Below are 27,988 nucleotides of genomic sequence, written 5' to 3'. Positions count from 1 at the left end.
CACTACTACTATAACCTAGTGGTAGGCAGCAATACAACACTACTAGTGTTACCTAGTGGCAGACAGCAATACAACACTACTAGTGTTACCTAGTGGCAGGCAGCAATACAACACTACTACTGTTACCTAGTGGCAGGCAGCAATACAACACTACTACTGTTACCTAGTGGCAGGCAGCAATACAACACTACTAGTGTTACCTAGTGGCAGACAGCAATACAACACTACTAGTGTTACCTAGTGGCAGGCAGCAATACAACACTACTACTGTTACCTAGTGGCAGGCAGCAATACAACACTACTACTGTTACCTAGTGGTAGCAATACAACACTACTACTGTTACCTAGTGGTAGGCAGCAATACAACACTACTACTGTTACCTAGTGGCAGCAATACAACACTACTACTGTTACCTAGTGGCAGGCATCAATACAACACTACTACTGTTACCTAGTGGCAGACAGCAATACAACACTACTACTGTTACCTAATGGCAGCAATACAACACTACTACTGTTACCTAGTGGCAGCAATACAACACTACTACTGTTACCTAGTGGCAGGCAGCAATACAACACTACTACTGTTACCTAGTGGCAGGCAGCAATACAACACTACTATTGTTACCTAGTGGTAGGCAGCAATACAACACTACTACTGTTACCTAGTGGCAGACAGCAATACAACACTACTACTGTTACCTAGTGGCAGGCAGCAATACAACACTACTACTGTTACCTAGTGGCAGGCAGCAATACAACACTACTACTGTTACCTAGTGGCAGACAGCAATACAACCCTACTACTGTTACCTAATTGCAGCAATACAACACTACTACTGTTACCTAGTGGCAGCAATACAACCCTACTACTGTTACCTAATTGCAGCAATACAACACTACTACTGTTACCTAATGGCAGCAATACAACACTACTACTGTTACCTAGTGGCAGGCAGCAATACAACACTACTACTGTTACCTAGTGGCAGACAGCAATACAACCCTACTACTGTTACCTAATTGCAGCAATACAACACTACTACTGTTACCTAGTGGCAGCAATACAACACTACTACTGTTACCTAGTGGCAGACAGCAATACAACACTACTACTGTTACCTAGTGGCAGCAATACAACACTACTACTGTTACCTAGTGGCAGCAATACAACACTACTAGTGTTACCTAGTGGCAGCAATACAACACTACTACTGTTACCTAGTGGCAGGCAGCAATACAACACTACTACTGTTACCTAGTGGCAGGCAGCAATACAACACTACCACTGTTATCTAATGGCAGCAATACAACACTACTACTGTTACCTAGTGGCAGGCAGCAATACAACACTACTACTGTTACCTAATGCCAGCAATACAACGCTACTACTGTTACCTAGTGGCAGCAATACAACACTACTACTGTTACCTAGTGGCAGGCAGCAATACAACACTACTACTGTTACCTAGTGGTAGCAATACAACACTACTAGTGTTACCTAGTGGCAGCAATACAACACTACTACTGTTACCTAGTGGCAGGCAGCAATACAACACTACTACTGTTACCTAGTGGTAGCAATACAACACTACTACTGTTACCTAGTGGCAGCAATACAACACTACTAGTGTTACCTAGTGGTAGGCAGCAATACAACACTACTACTGTTACCTAGTGGTAGGCAGCAATACAACACTACTACTGTTACCTAGTGGTAGGCAGCAATACAACACTACTACTGTTACCTAGTGGTAGGCAGCAATACAACACTACTACTGTTACCTAGTGGCAGGCAGCAATACAACACTACTACTGTTACCTAGTGGCAGGCAGCAATACAACACTACTACTGTTACCTAGTGGCAGGCAGCAATACAACACTACTACTGTTACCTAGTGGCAGCAATACAACACTACTACTGTTACCTAGTGGTAGGCAGCAATACAACACTACTAGTGTTACCTAATGGCAGCAATACAACACTACTACTGTTACCTGGTGGTAGGCAGCAATACAACACTACTACTGTTACCTAATGGCAGCAATACAATACTACTACTGTTACCTAGTGGTAGGCAGCAATACAACACTACTACTGTTACCTAATGGCAGCAATACAACACTACTACTGTTACCTAGTGGCAGGCAGCAATACAACACTACTACTGTTACCTAATGGCAGCAATACAACACTACTACTGTTACCTAGTGGCAGGCAGCAATACAACACTACTACTGTTACCTAGTGGCAGCAATACAACACTACTACTGTTACCTAGTGGCAGGCAGCAATACAACACTACTACTGTTACCTAGTGGCAGGCAGCAATACAACACTACTACTGTTACCTAGTGTTAGGCAGCAATACAACACTACTACTGTTACCTAGTGGTAGGCAGCATTACAACACTACTACTGTTACCTAGTGGCAGACAGCAATACAACACTACTACTGTTACCTAGTGGCAGGCAGCAATACAACACTACTACTGTTACCTAGTGGCAGGCAGCAATACAACACTACTACTGTTACCTAGTGGTAGGCAGCAATACAACACTACTACTGTTACCTAGTGGTAGGCAGCAATACAACACTACTGCTGTTACCTAGTGGCAGCAATACAACACTACTACTGTTACCTAGTGGCAGGCAGCAATACAACACTACTACTGTTACCTAGTGGTAGGCAGCAATACAACACTACTACTGTTACCTAGTGGTAGGCAGCAATACAACACTACTACTGTTACCTAGTGGTAGGCAGCAATACAACACTACTACTGTTACCTAGTGGCAGACAGCAATACAACACTACTACTGTTACCTAGTGGCAGGCAGCAATACAACACTACTACTGTTACCTAGTGGCAGCAATACAACACTACTACTGTTACCTAGTGGCATGCAGCAATACAACACTACTACTGTTACCTAGTGGTAGGCAGCAATACAACACTACTACTGTTACCTAGTGGTAGGCAGCAATACAACACTACTACTGTTACCTAGTGGTAGGCAGCAATACAACACTACTACTGTTACCTAGTGGCAGACAGCAATACAACACTACTACTGTTACCTAGTGGCAGGCAGCAATACAACACTACTACTGTTACCTAGTGGCAGCAATACAACACTACTACTGTTACCTAGTGGCAGGCAGCAATACAACACTACTACTGTTACCTAGTGGTAGGCAGCAATACAACACTACTACTGTTACCTAGTGGTAGGCAGCAATACAACACTACTACTGTTACCTAGTGGTAGGCAGCAATACAACACTACTACTGTTACCTAGTGGCAGGCAGCAATACAACACTACTACTGTAACCTAGTGGCAGGCAGCAATACAACACTACTACTGTTACCTAGTGGTAGGCAGCAATACAACACTACTACTGTTACCTAGTGGCAGGCAGCAATACAACACTACTACTGTTACCTAGTGGCAGCAATACAACACTACTACTGTTACCTAGTGGCAGCAATACAACACTACTACTGTTACCTAGTGGTAGGCAGCAATACAACACTACTACTGTTACCTAGTGGCAGACAGCAATACAACACTACTAGTGTTACCTAGTGGCAGACAGCAATACAACACTACTACTGTTACCTAGTGGCAGCAATACAACACTACTACTGTTACCTAGTGGCAACAATACAACACTACTACTGTTACCTAGTGGCAGCAATACAACACTACTACTGTTACCTAGTGGCAGCAATACAACACTACTACTGTTACCTAGTGGCAGCAATACAACACTACTACTGTTACCTAATGGCAGCAATACAACACTACTACTGTTACCTAGTGGCAGACAGCAATACAACACTACTACTGTTACCTAGTGGCAGGCAGCAATACAACACTACTACTGTAACCTAGTGGCAGACAGCAATACAACACTACTACTGTTACCTAGTGGCAGCAATACAACACTACTACTGTTACCTAGTGGCAGACAGCAATACAACACTACTACTGTTACCTAGTGGCAGACAGCAATACAACCCTACTACTGTTACCTAGTGGCAGGCAGCAATACAACACTACTACTGTTACCTAGTGGCAGCAATACAACACTACTACTGTTACCTAGTGGTAGGCAGCAATACAACACTACTACTGTTACCTAGTGGTAGGCAGCAATACAACACTACTACTGTTACCTAATGGCAGCAATACAACACTACTACTGTTACCTAATGGCAGGCAGCAATACAACACTACTACTGTTACCTAGTGGCAGCAATACAACACTACTACTGTTACCTAATGGCAGCAATACAACCCTACTACTGTTACCTAGTGGCAGGCAGCAATACAACACTACTACTGTTACCTAGTGGCAGCAATACAACACTACTACTGCTACCTAGTGGTAGGCAGCAATACAACACTACTACTGTTACCTAGTGGTAGGCAGCAATACAACACTACTACTGTTACCTAATGGCAGCAATACAACACTACTACTGTTACCTAATGGCAGCAATACAACACTACTACTGTTACCTAGTGGTAGGCAGCAATACAACACTACTACTGTTACCTAGTGGCAGGCAGCAATACAACACTACTACTGTTACCTAGTGGCAGGCAGCAATACAACACTACTACTGTTACCTAGTGGTAGGCAGCAATACAACACTACTACTGTTACCTAGTGGCAGCAATACAACACTACTACTGTTACCTAGTGGCAGGCAGCAATACAACACTACTACTGTTACCTAGTGGCAGCAATACAACACTACTACTGTTACCTAGTGGCAGCAATACAACACTATTACTGTTACCTAGTGGCAGACAGCAATACAACACTACTACTGTTACCTAGTGGCAGACAGCAATACAACACTACTAGTGTTACCTAGTGGCAGCAATACAACACTACTACTGTTACCTAGTGGCAGACAGCAATACAACACTACTAGTGTTACCTAGTGGCAGGCAGCAATACAACACTACTACTGTTACCTAGACCGCTACGTGATTGGTCGACAAACTCAACTCAGTAAAATTGTGAAATGTTTTTGCATGACTTTTTATGACTAAATATTAGCTGTCAGGTTGTATATGTGCCGTTTATCTTGACCAGTGGGAGAAAGTGTATGTGTTTTGTGTATGTCTGCAGCCTATCCTGGAGTCAGGGGTGATAGCGTTAATGTGCGGTCTGACCCAGAGTGACAGTTCAGCCCTGAGGGTCAACGGCATTTGGGCTCTCATGGTGAGTCCCTACTTTACCCCCTCTCTGTCTTGCTCTGCTCGCCCACTTTACCTGTAAAAAAGGTTGCATAACCAAACTTCCCAGGTTTCTTAGCAGTCTTGTCTGGAGGATTCTCAGAATCAGTAGAGAATAGGCAGTGAGGGAAAGCTACAGCTGACAATCTTCCAACCAGAACTTTGGTAGTGTCTGTCGTTTTGCAACCCTAGTTTAGAAGGTGTCTGTCTAACCTACACCCTTTTGTGTGTGTGTGTTTGTGTTTAGAACATGGCGTTCCAGGCAGACCAGAAGTTGAAAGGGGAGATTGTGAGAGCTTTGGGGACGCAGCAGCTTTTCCGTCTGCTCTCTGACCCGGACACTAACGTCCTGATGAAGACCTTGGGCCTGCTACGGAACCTGCTCTCCACACGACCTGTAAGACAGACACACACACACACAGACAGACACACAGACAGACACACAGACAGACACAGCTCTCCAAATTCCTTTAAAGACAAAAACTCTCTCTCTCTCTCTCAGCACATAGACCAGATCATGAGTTCCCATGGGAAGCAGATCATGCAGGCGGTCACTCTGATTCTGGAGGGGGAACACAGCATTGAGGTCAAGGAGCAGGTAGGACCTCTCAACATACTGTAGGTCAAGGAGCAGGTAGGACCCCCTCAACATACTCTAGGTCAAGGAGCAGGTAGTACCCCCTCAACATACTCTAGGTCAAGGAGCAGGTAGGACCACATCAACATACTCTAGGTCAAGGAGCAGGTAGGACCCCATCAACATACTCTAGGTCAAGGAGCAGGTAGGACCCCCTCAACATACTCTAGGTCAAGGAGCAGGTAGGACCACATCAACATACTCTAGGTCAAGGAGCAGGTAGGACCCCCTCAACATACTGTAGGTCAAGGAGCAGGTAGGACCCCCTCAACATACTGTAGGTCAAGGAGCAGGTAGGACCCCTCAACATACTGTAGGTCAAGGAGCAGGTAAGAAACCCCTCAACATACTGTAGGTCAAGGAGCAGGTAGGACCCCCTCAACATACTGTAGGTCAAGGAGCAGGTAGGACCCCCTCAACATACTGTAGGTCAAGGAGCAGGTAGGACCCCCTCAACATACTGTAGGTCAAGGAGCAGGTAGGACCCCCTCAACATACTGTAGGTCAAGGAGCAGGTAGGACCCCCTCAACATACTGTAGGTCAAGGAGCAGGTAGGACCCCCTCAACATACTGTAGGTCAAGGAGCAGGTAGGACCCCCTCAACATACTGTAGGTCAAGGAGCAGGTAGGACCCCCTCAACATACTGTAGGTCAAGGAGCAGGTAGGACCCCTCAACATACTGTAGGTCAAGGAGCAGGTAGGACCCCCTCAACATACTGTAGGTCAAGGAGCAGGTAGGCCCGCTCAACATACTGTAGGTCAAGGAGCAGGTAGGACCCCCTCAACATACTGTAGGTCAAGGAGCAGGTAGGACCCCCTCAACATACTGTAGGTCAAGGAGCAGGTAGGACCCCTCAACATACTGTAGGTCAAGGAGCAGGTAGGACCCCCTCAACATACTGTAGGCCAAGGAGCAGGTAGGACCCCCTCAACATACTGTAGGTCAAGGAGCAGGTAGGCCCCCTCAACATACTGTAGGTCAAGGAGCAGGTAGGACCCCCTCAACATACTGTAGGTCAAGGAGCAGGTAGGACCCCCCTCAACATACTGTAGGTCAAGGAGCAGGTAGGACCCCCCTCAACATACTGTAGGTCAAGGAGCAGGTAGGACCCCCTCAACATACTGTAGGTCAAGGAGCAGGTAGGACCCCCTCAACATACTGTAGGTCAAGGAGCAGGTAGGACCCCTCAACATACTGTAGGTCAAGGAGCAGGTAGGACCCCCTCAACATACTGTAGGTCAAGGAGCAGATAGGACCCCCTCAACATACTGTAGGTCAGAACACCAGTGTCACTGTGGTCGTGTTCCTCTGCTCAGACATTGCATGCATCAACCAATGATTGCGTGCCAAGTCATCGACTGTGCCGTTGGGCACCAGATTGCTGTAACATATGATGTGGGTAGCTGGTACGTAAAATACCTATCCAGGTGGTGTACGATCTGGCATGCGTCAGCCACGCCTGGGCAGGGGAACACGACCTTTAACTGCTCTCTCTATTTCAGACACTCTGCATCCTAGCCAACATTGCTGATGGCAACACAGCCAAGGAACTCATCATGACTAATGACGACATCCTCCAGAAAATCAAATATTACATGGTAGAGTCTCTTCCCTCCATGAGCCACTGTAGCTATACTTAATGGTAAAATATAGGTTTGTTCTCAAATTCACTGAACTCTCTGTTGCCAACCTTGATATTTGCATGTATCCACTTGGGGTAATGTTTATTTAGAACGAGTTTGACCATCTCTCTACATACAGTACCAGTCAAACATTTGGACACACCTACTCATTCAAGGGTTATTCTTGTTCTTTACTATTTTCTACAATGTCGAATAATAGTGAAGACATCAAAACTATGAAACTTTGCCTTGATGACAGCTTTGCAGACTCTTGGCATTATCTCACCCAGCGTCACCAGGAATGCTTTTCCAACAGTCTTGAAGGAGTTCCCACATATGCTGAGCACTTGTTGGCTGCTTTTCCTTCACTCTGCGGTCCAACTCATCCCAAACCATCTCAATTGGGTTGAGGTCAGGTGATTGTGGAGGCCAGGTCATCTGATGCAGCACCTCATTGCTGTCCTTCTTGGTCAAATAGCCCTTACACAGCCTGGAGGTGTGTTTTGGGTCATTGTTCTGTTGAAAAACAAATAATAGTCCCATTAAGCGGAAACCAGATGGGATGGCGTATCGCTACAGAATGCTGTGGTAGCCATGCTGGTTTAGTGTGCCTTGAATTCTAAATAAACCATGACAGTGTCACCAGCAAAGCACCATCACACCACCTCCATGTTTCACGGTGGGAACCACACATTCGGTCACCTACTCTGCGTCTCACAAAGACACAGCGGTTGAACCAAAAATCTCAAATTTGGACTCATCCTACCAAAGGACAGATTTCCACCGGTCTAATGTCCATTGCTTGTGTTTTTTGGCCCAAGCAAGTCTCTTCTTCTTAGTGTCCTTTAGTAGAGGTTGCTTTGCAAGCAATTCGATCAAGAAGGCCTGATTCACGCAGTCTCCTCTGAACATTTGATGTCTGTTACTTGAACTCTGTGAAGCATTTATTTGGGCTGCAATCTGAGGTGCAGTTAACTCTAATGAACTTATCCTCTGCAGCAGAGGTAACTCTCTGGGTCTTCCTTTCCTGTGGCGGTCCTCATGAGAGCCAGTTTCATCATAGCGCTTGATGGTTTTTGTGACTGCACTTGAAGAAACTTTTAAAGTTCTTGACATTTTTCGGATTGACTGGCCATGTCTTAAAGTAATGATGGACTGTCATTTCTCTTTGCTTATTTGAAATGTTCTTGCCATAATATGGACTTTTACCAAATAGGGCTATCTTCTGTATACCCCCCCTACCTTGTCACAACAGAGCTGATTGGCTCAAACGCATTAAAGAAGGAAAGAGATTCCACAAATTAACTTTTAAGAGGGCACACCTGTTAATTGAAATGGATTCCAGGTGACCGCCTCATGAAGCTGGTTGAGAGAATGCAAAGGGTGTGCAAAGCTGTCATCAAGGCAAAGGGTGTCTACTTTGTAGAATCTAAAATATATTGTGATTTATTTAACACTTTTTTTGGTTACTACATGATTCCATATGTGTTATTTAATCATTTTGACATCTTCACTATTCTACATTGTGGATAATAATAAAAAAAATAAAGAAAAATCCTTGAATGAGTAGGTGTGTCAACTTGACTGGTACTGTATATGATTGACACATCTAAACCAAATACTGAGAACAGTTCTCTGTGGTGTCCTCTCAGGGTCACTCTAATGTGAAGCTCCAGCTGGCAGCAACATTCTGTATCTCCAACCTGATCTGGAATGAGGAGGACAATGAGGCCGATGCCATGACAGGTTGTTACATGCTGGGGGGGACTGCCTGGGTGTTAGCTAGGAAAGGGCTAGTGGTTTTGGTGGATGTAGTGGTAAAGATTGTGGATCAAGTTAATACAAATTGGAACCGGAGTGCAGATGAAGCACGGTCTGTAACATACACTAATGTATTTACGCTCCATTACATCCCTGGTTTTCATCTGTGATTCCACTCAACATTCCACAAGCTCTGTTATGTAATGTTCAGTGCTTTACTGTTGGACTTGGTCTCTGCCTCCGGGTCCAACATCATCCCCTCTAACCTTCCTACGTCGGTGTCTCTGTTCTCAGGCTGCCAGGAGCGTCAGGACAAGCTGAGGGAGTTGGGCATTGTAGACATTCTGCACAAACTCACCCAGGCCTTAGACCCCAACCTCTGTGAAAGGTGTGACACACACGTGCGCGCTCATTATGTTGTAGGATAGTGTACTGACTCTCTCCGTCTCTCTCAGGGCGAAAACAGCGATGCAGCATTATATGGCGTGACCCCACGGGAGCAGTCTCAGATTTTGTTGCCCCTAACAACACAACTAACAAACCAACCGCCTGCCAGGAGGAGACCTGCCTCCTTGCTGCCATTGTTTTGTTCTAATCTCCTTCACTTTAATCTTCAGTTTTTGTTTGGTTGCACAAAGACACCTTTTGAGCTGCAGCGACAGAGCCCCCTTCCTCATCACCCCAATACTGACCCCCATCCCAGCCGGAGACTTTAAGACAAGGTTGGATGGGGAAACGAGCACTTGCTGCTCACCAACAGTTACTGGGGGTAGGTTTCATTAGTATAATTCTTTTTATGCAAAGAGGTGAAGATTTTGTTTCTTGGACTTGATGTGAATGAAGAAAGGATTAGTAGTGTGCAGTACAGCAGCCAGCCATCGCAGCACAACGCCACCTTGTGGCCAGGAGGCCTTGGTACTTTTGGACTCGTTATGGAGGAGATGGACAGAAAGACGTCACAGAGCCGGGCTAAAGGGTCTGACGGACTAAAGGGTCTGATGGAGAGGGCAGGGTTGTGGGAGTATCGTTTCCTCTTGGTTTAATTTAGCTAATTATTCATTATTGATATTACTATTATTATTATTTGAATGGCTTTGTCACAAGAGGACACGTTTGGGTAAAAAAGACTGTTAATTTTTCTTTTTATGTGTGCATACATCCCTCGTAAATATATATAAACATATAAATATATTTTTGGAATTCGTATTTTTCATCTCTTTGTTTTCTTCCTGACTAGGCAAGTCAGTTAAGAACAAATTCTTATTTACAATGACGGCCTAGGAACAGTGGGTTAACTGCCTTGTTCAGTGGCAGAACCACAGATTTTTATCTTGTCAGCTCGGGGATTCGATCCAGCAACGCTCTAACCACTAGGATACCTGCCGCACCCCATAATGGTAGTAGATGGACTGGACCCAGATTAATCTTAGTCTTGGACTAAAAAGCACTTTCAATGGAGAATCACCATTGAGCATAATCCTTAGTCCAGGACTAGGCTTAACCTGTATCTGGGGAAACCGGCCGTAGAGGGTCACTATAGTGTCAGCGGGGGACTCTGACACTCTCTAGTCTGTTACCTTTCAGGAGGTGCTAAGAGGTGGAGGTACAGCAAAGTTGTTTATCAATGTGGGGCAGGTGAAAAACGAGTCCCAAGTGTAACAACTGAACGTGTGCATCAGTTGGAGGTTCACAGGTTATAAGGGTATTACCCTGGTTGATTAAATCAACTTGGAATTGGGATGTGAAACCACTGAACATCAAGACAAAGAGTCGGGTACAAAACATTACAGAAGCGTAGATCTTATAAAACAACACTTTATTGTTGTATGGTGTTTCTGGTAAAGTTGTTAAGAGTTAATAAAATACATCTGAAGCCTGTCCAAACGTCTGGCAGCACAGTAAGCCCACCCCCTCTCCCTTAGTTCTGAAACGAGCACATTCCTCTCATGCAGTTAGCTGTGACATGCATTAACATCTTGACCCCTGACCCGCTCCCTTTGTGTGCCACTCCTCCAACTCTCACACATCTCCACGCATCCTCAGCCTCATCCTCACCCCGTTACAGAAAATAGAAACCAGTATCTCAATCTGACTGTGCCCCCCAAAACAACTCTAGTGCACCTAGTACACCGAGCACCAGACAACGCTAGTACAATTAGTCCTCTGACCACTTCAGCAATGTCTGAGCATTGTGTCTTTGTAGGATAAACCGGTGTCATCCAGAGGGTGACACTTAACCATGGGATGCAGATGATGCTGCGGACATGGCAGTGGTGTGTGTGCTTCAGTGGAGACTGCTGAGGCGAGGACGGCTCATAATAATGGCTTGAATTGTGTTTAATGGCTGGAATGGAGTGAATGGAATGGTATCAAATGTGTTTGATGACATTTATGCCTTTCCAGCCATTATTATGAGCCATCCTCCCCTCAGCAGCCTCCACTGGTGTGCTTGTTGGTGCGTGTGGGCTTTGATATGACGCTGTTAAACTGACGCTGAGATGTCTCTGGTTGAACTAGCGATGGACGAAAAAAGGCCAGAACACCCCAATCCAACAAAATATATTAACACACATTCTACATAAAATAAATTAGTTTCAAAATAAAAGTGAGGTGTTCGTAATGGTCAATGGCTTGTAAATCACAACCTAATCACCAGGTGTGGATGATATGTGCTATATGATGTGTTCGACCAGCAGTGTGTGTGTTCCAAGGAGAAGGCACGAATGGCTGGATGGCTAAAGCTGGAGTTGATGTGGGAACTCATTCACTGTACAGTCTGCTTTTCACTCATAGACCTACTGCATATTCCACTCACCCACCAGTATGCATGGCTTCTTAAACATAAACCTGGCCTCTGTGGCACACCGGCTCCCTCCCTTCTACCTCCAGACCTACTGCGGTGTTGTCTTCATGTTTTGGTGGGTTCCATGTGTTTTGTAAGCTCACTGATTGTCTTGTGTTGAATATGGCCACTTGTTGGAGGGAGAGAACTGATTGTGTGTGTCGGCTGGATTGGCACTTATAGGATGTCACATAATGTAAGACCACAGTGCAAGTGTGTTTGTACTTTGTGGAGATGTATGTAACAAATCACCCCCATATAACAAGTAGCAGAGAAACTCTGAAGAAATATGAAGTTGATGTTAAATGAACTCATTTGAAATCAGCCATGGTTGGTATTCAAGCAATAGATGTTAGTATAATTTTGAAACCACACAACAGAGGTTGAACTAGAGTTTACATTCCCAGTCTTATATACTGTATGTGATGTCATGAAGGGGTGGTTGGTTGGGAACATTTGGCCAGGAGAGGAGTAGGGATGCACATTTCACTTATGACATCATGAAGTCCATAGACAGAGGATGTGTTGTAACATGACCAGAGTGCCTGATCAGAGTACTGTTAGAACTGGTGTCTTGCTACTGTCCTGGTGGTCTATTTTTCAGTGGTGCTATTGGTTTCCACCTATAGTCATTTTGATCTCTGACTGCCTGTGTGCCTCACAGGTTCAATGTTGCATTCTGGACGAGCGGGCTATGTACTCTCCTCTCTTCTCTTCATTCTGTCTCCTCTGCTGTTTCTTCTTGCATGTAACCTCTCTGTCACAGAGCTGGCCCTTCCTCGTCCATGTAGCTGATGTGCTCCATCATCTGGGAGCGTCTCTCCCCCCTCTCTCTTCCCCTCTCCTGCATCTCCAGCTCCAGGTGTCCTGCCTCCAGCCTGGTGCCCCCCTGCGTCTCCCCTCTCAGAGAGTCCAGGGAGAACGGGCCCAGGGAGAGGGTCGAGGGGTAAGGAGAGGGGAGGGGAGGGATGAGGGGAGTGGAATAGGAAGAGGGGAAGACCAACTTCAGCTTATGGTCTCCAGGCGAGGAGCTGAGTGACGGGGGAGCGGAGCAATGGGAGGAAGGCGGGGGCGTGTTGTCCTGGGAGGGGGGCGGTGGGAGCAGGCCCCTGCTGTGGCTGCCGGATCGTGAGTGATGGGGAACCTGGCAGGGAGAGCAGGAGGGGGAGGAGGAGAGGGACAAGGAGAAAGAGAGGGAGGGGGACATGGTGCCGGAGGCTAGGGTACATCTGTCCTGGGCAGAGGGAAGGAAACTGTTGCTGGAGGTGGTGTGGTTGGAGAGGTGGGGTGACCCCCCCATGTCTCCTGTCCCAGGGGAAGGGGGGTTGGAGTGGGGTAAGTCCTTAGAACTTCTCTCTGGGGAGATTGGAGACTGGTTCTGGGCTGGAGGCCTCTGTGGAGGGGGGGTTGGGAGGAGGCAACTTGGCAAGCCCACGTTCCCCGTGTCAGCACTATCCATGTCCAATAGCGAGCAGGACTGTGTTCGTTGGGGGTGGGGTGACGGGGAGCAGGGCGGGGCTGGAGGTGGGACCACCAGAGGTGTGTTGGAGGACGGTTTGTTGGCACTGCTGGGGGGTGGAGTCAGGATGGGCGTCATGGCTGTCAGGATTGGCTGAGGCGCCACAAGGAGGGGCCGGAGCAGGCGTGCCATTTCGTTTAGCTCCTGGCTGAGATGAGAGACTTGCTGGGAGAGAGTGCTCATCTGTGGACAAGACGGACAGATACATGACTGACACTTGAGAGTTAGGGGTTTTACGTGTTATGTTACTGTGTGTTTATGTTGTGAGATTCATGGATCCTAGGACACCCTGAAAATCAACTACGACCTCTCACCTCGTCACTCAGCTTAGAAACACTCTGCTTGATATCTGACTGCTCCAGGATCCCTACACACACACACACACACACACACACACACACACACACACACACACACACACACACACACACACACACACACACACACACACACAGAGAGAGAGATGTAAGTTCCTGTTAAAATACGTGTTGGAGAGCGAGAGCAGCAACAGACTAGTGGGGAGAAGATTGTATTTATTATGGATCCCCATTAGTTCCTGCCAAGGCAGCATCTACTCTTCTTGGGAGTCCAGCTAAATTAAGGCAGTTATACAATTTAAAAACATTACAATACATTCACAACAGATGTCACAACATATTAAGTGTGTGCCCTCAGGCCCCTACTCTACTACCACATATCTACAACACAAAATCCATTTGTACCTGTGTGTGTAGTGCGTATGTTATTGTGTGTGTGTGTGTGTGTGCCTGTTTGTGTTGCTTCACAGTCCTCCGCTGTTCCATAAGGTGTATTTTTATCTGTTTTTAAATAACATTTTACTGCTTGCATCAGTTACTTGATGTGGAATAGAGTTCCATGTAGTCATGGCTCTATGTCGTACTGTGCGCCTCCCATAGTCTGTTCTGGACTTGGGGACTGTGACGAGACCTCTGGTGGCATGTCTTGTGGGGTATGCATGGGTGTCTGAGCTGTGTGCCAGTAGTTCAAACAGACAGCTTGGTGCATTCAACATGTCAATACCTCTCACAAATACAAGTAGTGGTGAAGTCAATCTCTCCTCCACTTTGAGCCCGGAGAGATTGACATGCATATTATTGTTAGCTCTCTGTACATACAAGAGCCAGCCGTGCTGCCCTGTTCTCACCAATTGCAATTTTCCTAAGTTCCTCTTTGTGGCACATGACCACACGACTGAACTGTAGTCCAGGTTCGACAAAACTAGTGATGTTAAGAAGGTAGAGCAGCACTTTATTATGGACAGAATTCTCCCCATCCTAGCTACTGTTGTATCAATATGTTTGGACCATGACACTTAACAATAGTTACAGGGTTACTCCAAGTTTAACATGATAGTTTACAGGGTTACTCCAAGCAATTTAGTCTCCTCAACTTGGTCAATTACCATACTACTAATTTCAAGATTTAGTTGAGGTTTAGGGTTTAGTGAATGATTTATCCCAAATACAATTATTTTAGTTTTTGAAATATTTAGGACTAACTTATTCCTTGCCACCCACTCTGAAACTAACTGCAGCTCTTTAAGTGTTGCAGTCATTTCAGTTGCTGTGGTAGCTGACGTGTATAGTGTTGAGTCATCCGCATACAGTTCAAGTCGGAAGTTTACATACACCTTAGCCAAAGACATTTAAACTCCGTTTTTCACAATTCCTGACATTTAATCCAAGTAAAAATTCCCTGTCTTTTGTCAGTTAGGATCGCCACTTTATTTTAAGAATGTGAAATGTCAGAATAATAGTAGAGAGAATGATTTATTTCAGCTTTTATTTCTTTCATCACATTCCCAGTGGGTCAGAAGTTTACATACACTCAATTAGTATTTGGTAGCATTGCCTTTATTTTGTTTAACTTGGGTCAAACGTTTCAGGTAGCCTTCCACAAGCTTCCCACAATAAGTTGGGTGCATTTTGGCCCATTCCTCCTGACAGAGCTGGTGTAACTGAGTCAGGTTTGTAGGCCTCCTTGCTCGCAAATTTTCTATAGGATTGAGGTCAGGGCTTTGTGATGGCCACTCCAATACCTTGACTTTGTTGTCCTTAAGCCATTTTGCCATAACTTTGGAAGTATGCTTGGGGTCATTGTCCATTTAGAAGACCCATTTGCGACCAAGCTTTAACTTCCTGACTGATGTCTTGAGATGTTGCTTTAATATATCCACATAATTTTCCTGCCGCATGATGTCATCTATTTTGTGAAGTGCACCAGTCCCTCCTGCAGCAAAGCACCCCCACGACATGATGCTGTCACCCCCGTGCTTCACGGTTGGGATGGTGTTCTTCGGCTTGCAAGCCTCCCCATTTTTCCTCCAAACATAACGATGGTCATTATGGCCAAACAGTTCTATTTTTGTTTCAACAGACCAGAGGACATTTCTCCAAAAAGTACGATCTTTGTCCCCATGTGCAGTTGCAAACCGTAGTCTGACTTTTTTTATGGCGGTTTTGGAGCAGTGGCTTCTTCCTTGCTGAGTGGCCTTTCAGGTTATGTTGATATAGGACTCGTTTTACTGTGGATATAGATAATTTTGTACCTGTTTCCTCCAGCATCTTCACAAGGTCCTTTGCTGTTCTGAGATTGATTTGCACTTTTCGCACCAAAGTACGTTCATTTCTAGGAGACAGAACGAGTCTCCTTCCTGAGCGGTATGACGGCTGCATGGTCCCATGGTGTTTATACTTGCGTACTATTCCTTGTACAAATGAACGTGGTACCTTCAGGCGTTTGGAAATTTCTCCCAAGGATGAACCAGACTTGTGGAGGTCTACAATTGTTTTTCTGAGGTCTTGGCTGATTTCTTTTGATTTACCCATGATGTCAAGCAAAGAGGCACTGAGTTTGAAGGTAGGCCTTGAAATACATCCACAGGTACACCTCCAATTGACTCAAATTATGTCAATCAGAAGCTTCTAAAGCTATGACATCATTTTCTGGAGTTTTCTAAGCTGTTTAAAGGCACAGTCAACTTAGTGTATGTAAACTTCTGACCCACTGGAATTGTGATACAGTGAATATATTTATAAGTGAAATAATCTGTCTGTAAACAATTGTTGGAAAAATTACTTGTGTCATGCACAAAGTAGATGTCCTAACTGACTTGCCAAAACTATAGTTTGGTGACAAGAAATTTGCAGAGTGGTTGAAAAACGAATTTTAATGACGCCAACCTAAGTGTATGTAAACTTTTACTTCAACTGTACATAGACACACTGGCTATGCTCAAAGCAAGTGGCATGTCGTTAGTAAAGATTGAAAAAAGTAAGAGGCCTAGACAGCTGCCCTGGGGAATTCCTGATTCTACTTGGATTTTGTTGGAGAGGCTTCCATTAAAGAACACCCTATGTTCTGTTAGACAGGTAACGCTTTATCCACAATATAGCAGGGGGTGTAAAGCCATAACACAAGTTTTTCGAGCAACCGACTGATCAATAATGTCAAAAGCCGCACTAAAGTCTAACAAAACAGCCCCCACAATCTTTTTATCATCAATTTCTCTCAGCCAATCATCAGTCATTTGTGTAAGTGCTGTGCTTGTTGAATGTCCTTCCCTATAAGCATGCTGAAAGTTTGTTATCAATTTGTTTAATGTAAAATAGCATTGTTTCTAGTCAAATACAATTTTCTTCCAAAAGTTTACAAAGGGTTAGTAACAGGCCGACTGGTCCGCTATTTGAGCCAGTAAAGAGTGCTTTACTATCCTTAGGTAGGGGAATAACTTTTGCCTTCCTCCAGGACACACACTTTCTATAGTAGGCTTGTCATTGTTGATAGACAACAATACTTTTTTTCACCTCTTCCACACTTACTTTACGGATTTCAAAATTACAATGCTTGTCTTTCTTAATTTGGTCAGATATACTTGGATGTGTAGTGTCAGCGTTTGTTGCTGGCATGTCATACCTAAGTTTGCTCATCTTGCTCATCTAAAGTAGTGGTCAATATCAGTGGGTTTTGTGATGAATGAGCACTCTGATTCTATGAATGAAGGAGCTGAGTTTTCCTTTTGGCCAACATTTCATTTAAGGTGCTCCAAAGCTTTTTACTATCATTCTTTATGTCATTTATCTTTGTTTCAGAGTGTAGTTTCTTCTTCTTTTTATTCAGTTTAGTCACATGATTTCTCAATTTGCAGTATGTTTGGTAATCGGTTGTACAGCCAGACCTATTTGCCATTTATTTTGCCTCATCCCTCTCAACCACACAGTTGTTCAATTCCTCTTCACTCATTGTCTTAATTGTTGCATGCTTATTAGTAATTGGGATAAGCAATTTCATAAATGTGTCAAGTGCAGCGTCGGGTTGCTCATTACACACCACGGATCAACAAATATTCTTTACATCAACAACATAGGAATCGCTACAAAACTTTGTATTACCTAGTCCTGGGGATGGTTGACCACTGTGTACCAGCCTGGAGCTAAACTCAAACTTCTGGGATGAGTTCACACTGCTCTCTGTCTCAATACCATCCACAAACCTAGAAAGAGAGAGAGAGAGAGAGAGAGAGAAAGAGGGGAATAAAGATCAATAAACACACAAACATTGTTATGGAGGAAGTTGAGCTCCATCAATTTAAGCCCTGCTTCCTCATCCCTTTTTCTCTCCCATTTTCATTTCTCCTCCTCTCTACTCCACTCTAAATGGGTCGTTTCACAAATTCAGTGCCTTTTGAGTGTAACTTGCAACAACAAAAAAACTTGATTTCACCTCATTTTAACATTCTATCATAAAGAACACATTTTCAACTTCATAAAAAACTAAATTTCATATCTCGAGATGTTAAATAAAAACAATACTATATTAAGGGCAGGGTTGACCGTATCAGGGTTGACTGTAACATGGTTGAAGTTTTAATCTTAAATCAGCCATAAATCCTCTTGTTACAGAGGGAATAGAAGTTTGTTATGTGGAACAAGACACCAGGAAATGGACAAAAAGAGAACCAGCTCCCCTGCTTTTACACTGGGATTTCACTACTAGATGTCCCATTTCTATTTTTTAAAGGAAGAGTTTCACCATATTGAACCGAGTTCAGTTCAGGTAAGAGGGTTGACCTTAAAATGAGGGACAGACATTAATCACTAATCACATGAAATAAAGCATCTTCAGACATGGCTTTGTCAAAGCAACAGAATAACTAAGACTTTACAATGACGTTGGAGAGATTTTTTGATTAAGTGGGTTGAAATCTTCCTAGAAGTGAAACAGGGTTGACGAAGGGACATGACAAAATGCCGAATTTTAGCACTTTAACAAGCCTTTATTCATATGAAAAAATCTGATTTGATTGAATTCTCCATATGATCTATATTAAAGGGCACTTCATTTAATATAACAGGATTTTTAAATTCAATATTGGTGAAAAATGTATATTTTCGTGGAACGACCCATATGTTGCAAAACTTTGTGTGCGTGCATGCGTGATTTGTGTGTGTGTGTGTAGAATGACTAAGTGTGTGTTTTTCCTACCTTGGACTAAGCTCCAGTGGCGCACTGCTGAAGCTGACCACAGGTATCTGCAGGGTGGGGGGGTGGGTGTGTTCTGGGGGGGGGCGGAAGGGTCGAGGGTGCAGCAGGGGCGAACGCAGGGGCGAGTTGAGAACCCTGGTCAGACGTCGAGGGGAACGGGGGGCACGCGACACAGAGCTCTGCTCTTCATCACCCTCCTCATCTTCCTTAATGGAAGACAGCTTCTTCACCAGACTTCCATTACTCTCCCAGTCCACCTGTGGAGAGATACATGGGGAGAGAGAGAGAGAGAGAGAGTGAGGGAATGGGAGGGGGAGAGCAACCAAGAGGGCGGGAGGGGGAGAGAGAGAAGTGATTAGGGTACATTTTTAATTTATTTTATTTCACCTTTATTTAACCAGGTAGGCAAGTTGAGAACAAGTTCTCATTTACAATTGCGACCTGGCCAAGATAAAGCAAAGCAGTTCAACACATACAACAACACAGAGTTACACATGGAGTAAAACAAACATACAGTCAATAATACAGTAGAAAAAAATAAGTATATACAATGTGAGCAAATGAGGTGAGATAAGGGAGGTAATGGCAAAAAAAAGGCCATGGTGGCGAAGTAAATACAATATAGCAAGTATAACACTGGAATGGTAGATTTGCAGTGGAAGAATGTGCAAAGTAGAGATAGAAATAATGGGGTGCAAAGGAGCAAAATAAATAAATACAGTAGGCGGAGAGGTAGTTGTTTGGGCTAAATTGTAGATGGGCTATGTACAGGTGCAGTAATTTGTGAGCTGCTCTGACAGCTGGTGCTTAAAGCTAGTGAGGGAGATAAGTGTTTCCAGTTTCAGAGATTTTTGGAGTTCATTCCAGTCATTGGCAGCAGAGAACTGGAAGGAGAGGCGGCCAAAGGAAGAATTGGTTTTGGGGGTGACCAGAGAGATATACCTGCTGGAGCGCTTGCTACAGGTGGGTGCTGCTATGGTGACCAGCGAGCTGAGATAAGGGGGGACTTTACCTAGCAGGGTCTTGTAGATGACCTGGAGCCAGTGGGTTTGGCGACGAGTATGAAGCGAGGGCCAGCCAACGAGAGCGTACAGGTCGCAGTGGTGGGTAGTATATGGGGCTTTGATGACAAAACGGATGGCACTGTGATAGACTGCATCCAATTTATTGAGTAGGGTATTGGAGGCTATTTTGTAAATGACATCGCCGAAGTCGAGGATCGGTAGGATGGTCAGTTTTACAAGGGTATGTTTGGCAGCATGAGTGAAGGATGCTTTGTTGCGAAATAGGAAGCCAATTCTAGATTTAACTTTGGATTGGAGATGTTTGATGTGAGTCTGGAAGGAGAGTTTACAGTCTAACCAGACACCTAGGTATTTGTAGTTGTCCACATATTCTAAGTCAGAACCCTCCAGAGTAGTGATGTTGGATGGGCGGGCAGGTGCAGGCAGCGATCGGTTGAAGAGCATGTATTTAGTTTTCCTTGTATTTAAGAGCAGTTGGAGGCCACGGAAGGAGAGTTGTATGGCATTGAAACTCGTCTGGAGGGTTGTTAACACAGTGTCCAAAGAAGGGCCAGAGGTATACAGAATGGTGTCGTCTGCGTAGAGGTGGATCAGAGACTCACCAGCAGCAAGAGCGACATCATTGATGTATACAGAGGAGAGTCGGTCCAAGAATTTGTTCCTGGTTCTAAATTTCTTGAATGGGGCATGCTTATTTAAGATGGTGAGGAAGGCATTCAAAAAAAATAACCAGGCATCCTCTACTAACGGCATCCTCTACTCTACGGGCCAGGTCGATTAGAAAGGCCTGCTCGCTGAAGTGTTTCAGGGAGCGTTTGACAGTGATGAGGGGTGGTCGTTTGATCGCAGACCCATTACGGACGCAGGCAATGAGGCAGTGATTGCTGAGATCTTGGTTGAAAACAGCAGAGGTGTATTTAGAGGGCAAGTTGTTTAGGATGATATCTATGAGGGTGCCAGTGTTTACGGCTTTGGGGTTGTACCTGGTAGGTTCATTGATAATTTGTGTGAGATTGAGGGCATCAAGCTTAGATTGTAGGATGGCTGGGGAGTTAAGCATGTTCCAGTTTAGGTCGCCTAGCAGCACGAGCTCTGAAGATAAATGGGAGGCAATCAGTTCACATATGGTGTCCAGAGCACATTCAACTATACGAAAGCATCAGATAGGTGTAAACTAAATAATATCTAATTCCTTCAGATTTTTCTCCAGAGTTAGGCTTTAGGAATAGGCTTTAGGAGAAGGGGAAGGGGCTAGATGTGTTTTTTCAGACCAGGCTAGAGGCAAGGTTGAGTGGTGAATGATAACGATCCACAACACAAGACCACAGTAGCCTAGAGAAGGTGCAGTAACACCACAGTACCAGTGGGAGGCAGACTTGTACCACTCTAGTCCCAGCTTCTCTCTATGAGTTTATGATATATCCATTCCTCACACACACACTTCCATTCATCCCTGCACCTACCATCCTCACCCAGCCCTCCACTACCATCCTCACCCATCTCTGCCCCTACCATCCTCACCCAGCCCTCCACTACCATCCTCACCCAGCCCTCCACTACCATCCTCACCCAGCCCTCCACTACCATCCTCACCCAGTCCTCCACTACCATCCTCACCCAGCCCTCCACTACCATCCTCACCCAGTCCTCCACTACCATCCTCACCCAGCCCTCCACTACCATCCTCACCCAGCCCTCCACTACCATCCTCACCCAGTCCTCCACTACCATCCTCACCCAGTCCTCCACTACCATCCTCACCCAGTCCTCCACTACCATCCTCACCCAGTCCTCCACTACCATCCTCACCCAGTCCTCCACTACCATCCTCACCCAGCCCTCCCCTACCATCCTCACCCAGCCCTCCACTACCATCCTCACCCAGCCCTCCACTACCATCCTCACCCAGTCCTACACTACCATCCTCACCCAGTCCTCCACTACCATTACCATCCTCACCCAGTCCTCCACTACCATCCTCACCCAGTCCTCCACTACCATCCTCACCCAGTCCTCCACTACCCCTCCCACACAGCCTTCCACTACCATCCTCACCCAGCCCTGCCCGTCCCATCTCACCCAGCCCTCCATTACCCCTCTCACCCAACCCCCCCTACCCCTCTCACCCTGCCCCTCTCCCCCAGCCCTCCCCTACCCCTCTCACCCTGCCCCTCTCCCCCAGCCCTCCCCTACCCCTCTCACCCTGCCCCTCTCCCCCAGCCCTCCCCTACCCCTCTCACCCTGCCCCTCTCCCCCAGCCCTCCCCTACCCCTCTCACCCTGCCCCTCTCCCCCAGCCCTCCCCTACCCCTCTCACCCTGCCCCTCTCCCCCAGCCCTCCCCTACCCCTCTCACCCTGCCCCTCTCCCCCAGCCCTCCCCTACCCCTCTCACCCTGCCCCTCTCCCCCAGCCCTCCCCTACCCCTCTCACCCTGCCCCTCTCCCCCAGCCCTCCCCTACCCCTCTCACCCTGCCCCTCTCCCCCAGCCCTCCCCTACCCCTCTCACCCAACGTCAAATTAATAATACAACAATGTTCTCAGAGACAAACATGATTTCTAAAAGCCGAGGAGCCAAACAAAGCGGGAATTAGCGGGCTATGAGATTACATGAGAAGGCGTTGTGTTGAAAGGACAAGCTAAATCTACTAGTCTTAGACCACAGGGAACACCTGCTACAACACATTACTAAAGGGGGAGGGGAGGGAGGGAGGGAGAGAGAGGCTGTGTTTAATTGTTCTGACCTTACAGATGCCAGGTGGTGCCAGTCGTGTGTGTGTGTGTGTGTGTGTGTGTGTGTGTGTGTGTGTGTGTGTGTGTGTGTGTGTGTGTGTGTGTGTGTGTGTGTGTGTGTGTGTGTGTGTGTGTGTGTGTGTGTGTGTGTGTGTGTGTGTGTGTGTGAAGGTATATCTCATCCACTATCTAAACAGAGAGCTTGTACCTGAATCGATATGACATGTCCATAGACCTCTTCAGTAAATGAGATAATGAATCCATATGACATGTCCATAGACCTCTTCAGTAAATGAGATAATGAATCCATATGACATGTCCATAGACCTCTTCAGTAAATGAGATAATGAATCCATATGACATGTCCATAGACCTCTTCAGTAAATGAGATAATGAATCCATATGACATGTCCATAGACCTCTTCAGTAAATGAGATAATGAATCCATATGACATGTCCATAGACCTCTTCAGTAAATGAGATAATGAATCCATATGTCATGTCCATAGACCTCTTCAGTAAATGAGATAATGAATCCATATGACATGTCCATAGACCTCTTCAGTAAATGAGATAATGAATCCATATGTCATGTCCATAGACCTCTTCAGTAAATGAGATAATGAATCCATATGACATGTCCATAGACCTCTTCAGTAAATGAGATAATGAATCCATATGACATGTCCATAGACCTCTTCAGTAAATGAGATAATGAATCCATATGACATGTCCATAGACCTCTTCAGTAAATGAGATAATGAATCCATATGACATGTCCATAGACTTCTTCAGTAAATGAGATAATGAATCCATATGACATGTCCATAGACCTCTTCAGTAAATGAGATAATGAATCCATATGACATGTCCATAGACCTCTTCAGTAAATGAGATAATGAATCCATATGACATGTCCATAGACCTCTTCAGTAAATGAGATAATGAATCCATATGACATGTCCATAGACCTCTTCAGTAAATGAGATAATGAATCCATATGTCATGTCCATAGACCTCTTCAGTAAATGAGATAATGAATCCATATGACATGTCCATAGACCTCTTCAGTAAATGAGATAATGAATCCATATGTCATGTCCATAGACCTCTTCAGTAAATGAGATAATGAATCCATATGACATGTCCATAGACCTCTTCAGTAAATGAGATAATGAATCCATATGACATGTCCATAGACCTCTTCAGTAAATGAGATAATGAATCCATATGACATGTCCATAGACCTCTTCAGTAAATGAGATAATGAATCCATATGACATGTCCATAGACCTCTTCAGTAAATGAGATAATGAATCCATATGACATGTCCATAGACCTCTTCAGTAAATGAGATAATGAATCCATATGACATGTCCATAGACCTCTTCAGTAAATGAGATAATGAATCCATATGCCATGTCCATAGACCTCTTCAGTAAATGAGATAATGAATCCATATGACATGTCCATAGACCTCTTCAGTAAATGAGATAATGAATCCATATGACATGTCCATAGACCTCTTCAGTAAATGAGATAATGAATCCATATGACATGTCCATAGACCTCTTCAGTAAATGAGATAATGAATCCATATGACATGTCCATAGACTTCTTCAGTAAATGAGATAATGAATCCATATGACATGTCCATAGACCTCTTCAGTAAATGAGATAATGAATCCATATGACATGTCCATAGACCTCTTCAGTAAATGAGATAATGAATCCATATGACATGTCCATAGACCTCTTCAGTAAATGAGATAATGAATCCATATGACATGTCCATAGACCTCTTCAGTAAATGAGATAATGAATCCATATGTCATGTCCATAGACCTCTTCAGTAAATGAGATAATGAATCCATATGACATGTCCATAGACCTCTTCAGTAAATGAGATAATGAATCCATACGTCATGTCCATAGACCTCTTCAGTAAATGAGATAATGAATCCATATGACATGTCCATAGACCTCTTCAGTAAATGAGATAATGAATCCATATGACATGTCCATAGACCTCTTCAGTAAATGAGATAATGAATCCATATGACATGTCCATAGACCTCTTCAGTAAATTAGATAATGAATCCATATGACATGTCCATAGACTTCTTCAGTAAATGAGATAAAGAATCCATATGACATGTCCATAGACCTCTTCAGTAAATGAGATAATGAATCCATATGACATGTCCATAGACCTCTTCAGTAAATGAGATAATGAATCCATATGACATGTCCATAGACCTCTTCAGTAAATGAGATAATGAATCCATATGACATGTCCATAGACCTCTTCAGTAAATGAGATAATGAATCCATGTCATGTCCATAGACCTCTTCAGTAAATGAGATAATGAATCCATATGACATGTCCATAGACCTCTTCAGTAAATGAGATAATGAATCCATATGTCATGTCCATAGACCTCTTCAGTAAATGAGATAATGAATCCATATGACATGTCCATAGACCTCTTCAGTAAATGAGATAATGAATCCATATGACATGTCCATAGACCTCTTCAGTAAATGAGATAATGAATCCATATGACATGTCCATAGACCTCTTCAGTAAATGAGATAATGAATCCATATGACATGTCCATAGACCTCTTCAGTAAATGAGATAATGAATCCATATGACATGTCCATAGACCTCTTCAGTAAATGAGATAATGAATCCATATGACATGTCCATAGACCTCTTCAGTAAATGAGATAATGAATCCATATGACATGTCCATAGACCTCTTCAGTAAATGAGATAATGAATCCATATGACATGTCCATAGACCTCTTCAGTAAATGAGATAATGAATCCATATGACATGTCCATAGACTTCTTCAGTAAATGAGATAATGAATCCATATGACATGTCCATAGACCTCTTCAGTAAATGAGATAATGAATCCATATGACATGTCCATAGACCTCTTCAGTAAATGAGATAATGAATCCATATGACATGTCCATAGACCTCTTCAGTAAATGAGATAATGAATCCATATGACATGTCCATAGACCTCTTCAGTAAATGAGATAATGAATCCATATGTCATGTCCATAGACCTCTTCAGTAAATGAGATAATGAATCCATATGACATGTCCATAGACCTCTTCAGTAAATGAGATAATGAATCCATATGTCATGTCCATAGACTTCTTCAGTAAATGAGATAATGAATCCATATGTCATGTCCATAGACCTCTTCAGTAAATGAGATAATGAATCCATATGACATGTCCATAGACCTCTTCAGTAAATGAGATAATGAATCCATATGTCATGTCCATAGACCTCTTCAGTAAATGAGATAATGAATCCATATGACATGTCCATAGACCTCTTCAGTAAATGAGATAATGAATCCATATGACATGTCCATAGACCTCTTCAGTAAATGAGATACTGAATCCATATGTCATGTCCATAGACCTCTTCAGTAAATGAGATAATGAATCCATATGACATGTCCATAGACCTCTTCAGTAAATGAGATAATGAATCCATATGACATGTCCATAGACCTCTTCAGTAAATGAGATAATGAATCCATATGACATGTCCATAGACCTCTTCAGTAAATGAGATAATGAATGGGTGTGATATTTCACCATGTGGACAAGCCCACACCCCTTTCTCTCTCTTCTCTGTTTTCTACTCTTCTCTCTGCTTTCACTTTGATCAAAGACTCTTATTGTTTTATTCATTTAACCTTTATTTAACCAGGGGAAACCCATTGATCAACATGACACAAACCCTTTACAATTTCACATTACAACAAATGAAATTCAAAAGCGACTGATAAAATTACAAATCAATCACAAGTGCAGTTCTCTTACCACATTCCTCATCAAAGTCCTGAACTGGCTATTTCTCTCTCTCTCACTCTGTCTCTCTCAATTCAATTCAATTGGCTTTATTATCTCTCTCAATTCAATTCAAGGGGCTTTATTCTCTCTCAATTCAATTCAAGGGGCTTTATTGGCATAGGAAACGTGTTTACATTGCCAAAGCAAGTGAAATGGATAAACAAAAGTGAAATAAACAGTAAATATTACACTCACACAAGTTCCAAAATAATAGAGACATTTGCAAATTGCTTAAAGTACAAAAGGGAAAATAAATAAACATTAATATGGGTTGTATTTACAATGGTGTTTGTTTTTCACTGGTTGCCCTTTTCTTGTGGCAACAGGTCAGAAATATTGCTGCTGTGATGGCACACTGTGGTATTTCACCCAGTAGATATGGGAGTTTATCAAAATCGTGTTTGTTTTCAAATTCTTTGTGGATCTGTGTAATCTGAGGAAAATATCTGTCTCTAATATGGTCATACATTTGGCAGGAGGTTAGGAAGTGCAGCTCAGTTTCCACCTCATTTTGTGGGCAGTGCGCACATAGGCCACCGTAGGCAGACCTGGCTCTCAAGAGAAGACAGGCTTTCTCAATAGCAAGGCTATGCTCACTGAGTCTGTACATAGTCAAAGCTTTCCTTAATTGTGGGTCAGCCACAGTGGTCAGGTATTCTGCCACTGTGTACTCTCTGTTTAGGGTCAAATAGCATTCTACTTTGTTCTGTTTTTTTTGTTAATTCTTCCAATGTGTCAAATAATTATCTTTTTGTTTTCTCATGATTGTGTTGTTGTCCTGGGGCTCAGTGGGGTTTGTGTTTGTGAACAGAACCCCAGGACCAGCTTGCTTAGGGTACTCTTCTCCAGGTGATGGCTTTGTTATGGAAGGTTTGGGAATCGATTCCTTTTAGGTGGTTGTGGAATTTAACCGCTCTTTTCTGGATTTTGATCATTTGCGGGTATCGGCCTAATTCTGTTCTGCATGCATTATTTGGTGTTTTACGTTGTACACGGAGGATATGTTTTGCAGAATTCTGCATGCAGAGTCTCAATTTGGTGTTTGTCCCATTTTGTGAATTCTTGGTTGGTGAGCGAACCCAATACCTCACAACCATAAAGGGCAATGTGTTCTATTACTGTTTCAAGTATTTTTTATCCAGATCCTAATTGGTATGTCGAATTTTATGTTCCTTTTGATGGCATAAAATG

General features: G+C 44.0%; 2 protein-coding genes across 6 annotated transcripts in view; one reads left to right on the top strand and one right to left on the bottom strand.

Moving 5' to 3' along the window:
• LOC139539054 (armadillo repeat-containing protein 8-like) overlaps nt 1–10,490 on the top strand; it is a 39,521-nt gene extending 29,031 nt beyond the window's left edge. For 2 of the 4 annotated variants that reach the window (XM_071341751.1, XM_071341749.1), the window contains 6 exons: nt 5,157–5,249; nt 5,511–5,660; nt 5,766–5,861; nt 7,406–7,501; nt 9,178–9,271; nt 9,581–10,490. In XM_071341751.1, coding sequence (XP_071197852.1) covers nt 5,157–5,249; nt 5,511–5,660; nt 5,766–5,861; nt 7,406–7,501; nt 9,178–9,271; nt 9,581–9,714 — 663 coding nt within the window. In that variant the 3' untranslated portion in view covers nt 9,715–10,490. Of the gene's footprint in view, nt 1–5,156; nt 5,250–5,510; nt 5,661–5,765; nt 5,862–7,405; nt 7,546–9,177; nt 9,272–9,580 lie in introns of those variants that run through there. The other 2 variants (XM_071341750.1, XM_071341752.1) reach the window with 2 other exon arrangements.
• A 595-nt stretch (nt 10,491–11,085) lies between these two features.
• LOC139539053 (voltage-gated delayed rectifier potassium channel KCNH8-like) overlaps nt 11,086–27,988 on the bottom strand; it is a 196,129-nt gene continuing 179,226 nt past the window's right edge. For both annotated transcript variants that reach the window (XM_071341747.1, XM_071341748.1), the window contains 4 exons: nt 19,153–19,409; nt 18,060–18,160; nt 13,962–14,014; nt 11,086–13,830 (listed from right to left, as the gene is read on the bottom strand). In XM_071341747.1, coding sequence (XP_071197848.1) covers nt 12,889–13,830; nt 13,962–14,014; nt 18,060–18,160; nt 19,153–19,409 — 1,353 coding nt within the window. In that variant the 3' untranslated portion in view covers nt 11,086–12,888. The remainder of the gene's footprint in view (nt 13,831–13,961; nt 14,015–18,059; nt 18,161–19,152; nt 19,410–27,988) is intronic.

Source organism: Salvelinus alpinus, chromosome 14 (assembly GCF_045679555.1).
Source record: "Salvelinus alpinus chromosome 14, SLU_Salpinus.1, whole genome shotgun sequence".
Lineage (NCBI taxonomy): Eukaryota > Metazoa > Chordata > Actinopteri > Salmoniformes > Salmonidae > Salvelinus > Salvelinus alpinus.
The sequence above is the reverse complement of the archived record's forward strand: the minus strand, read 5'-3'. Positions and strand labels throughout refer to the sequence as shown.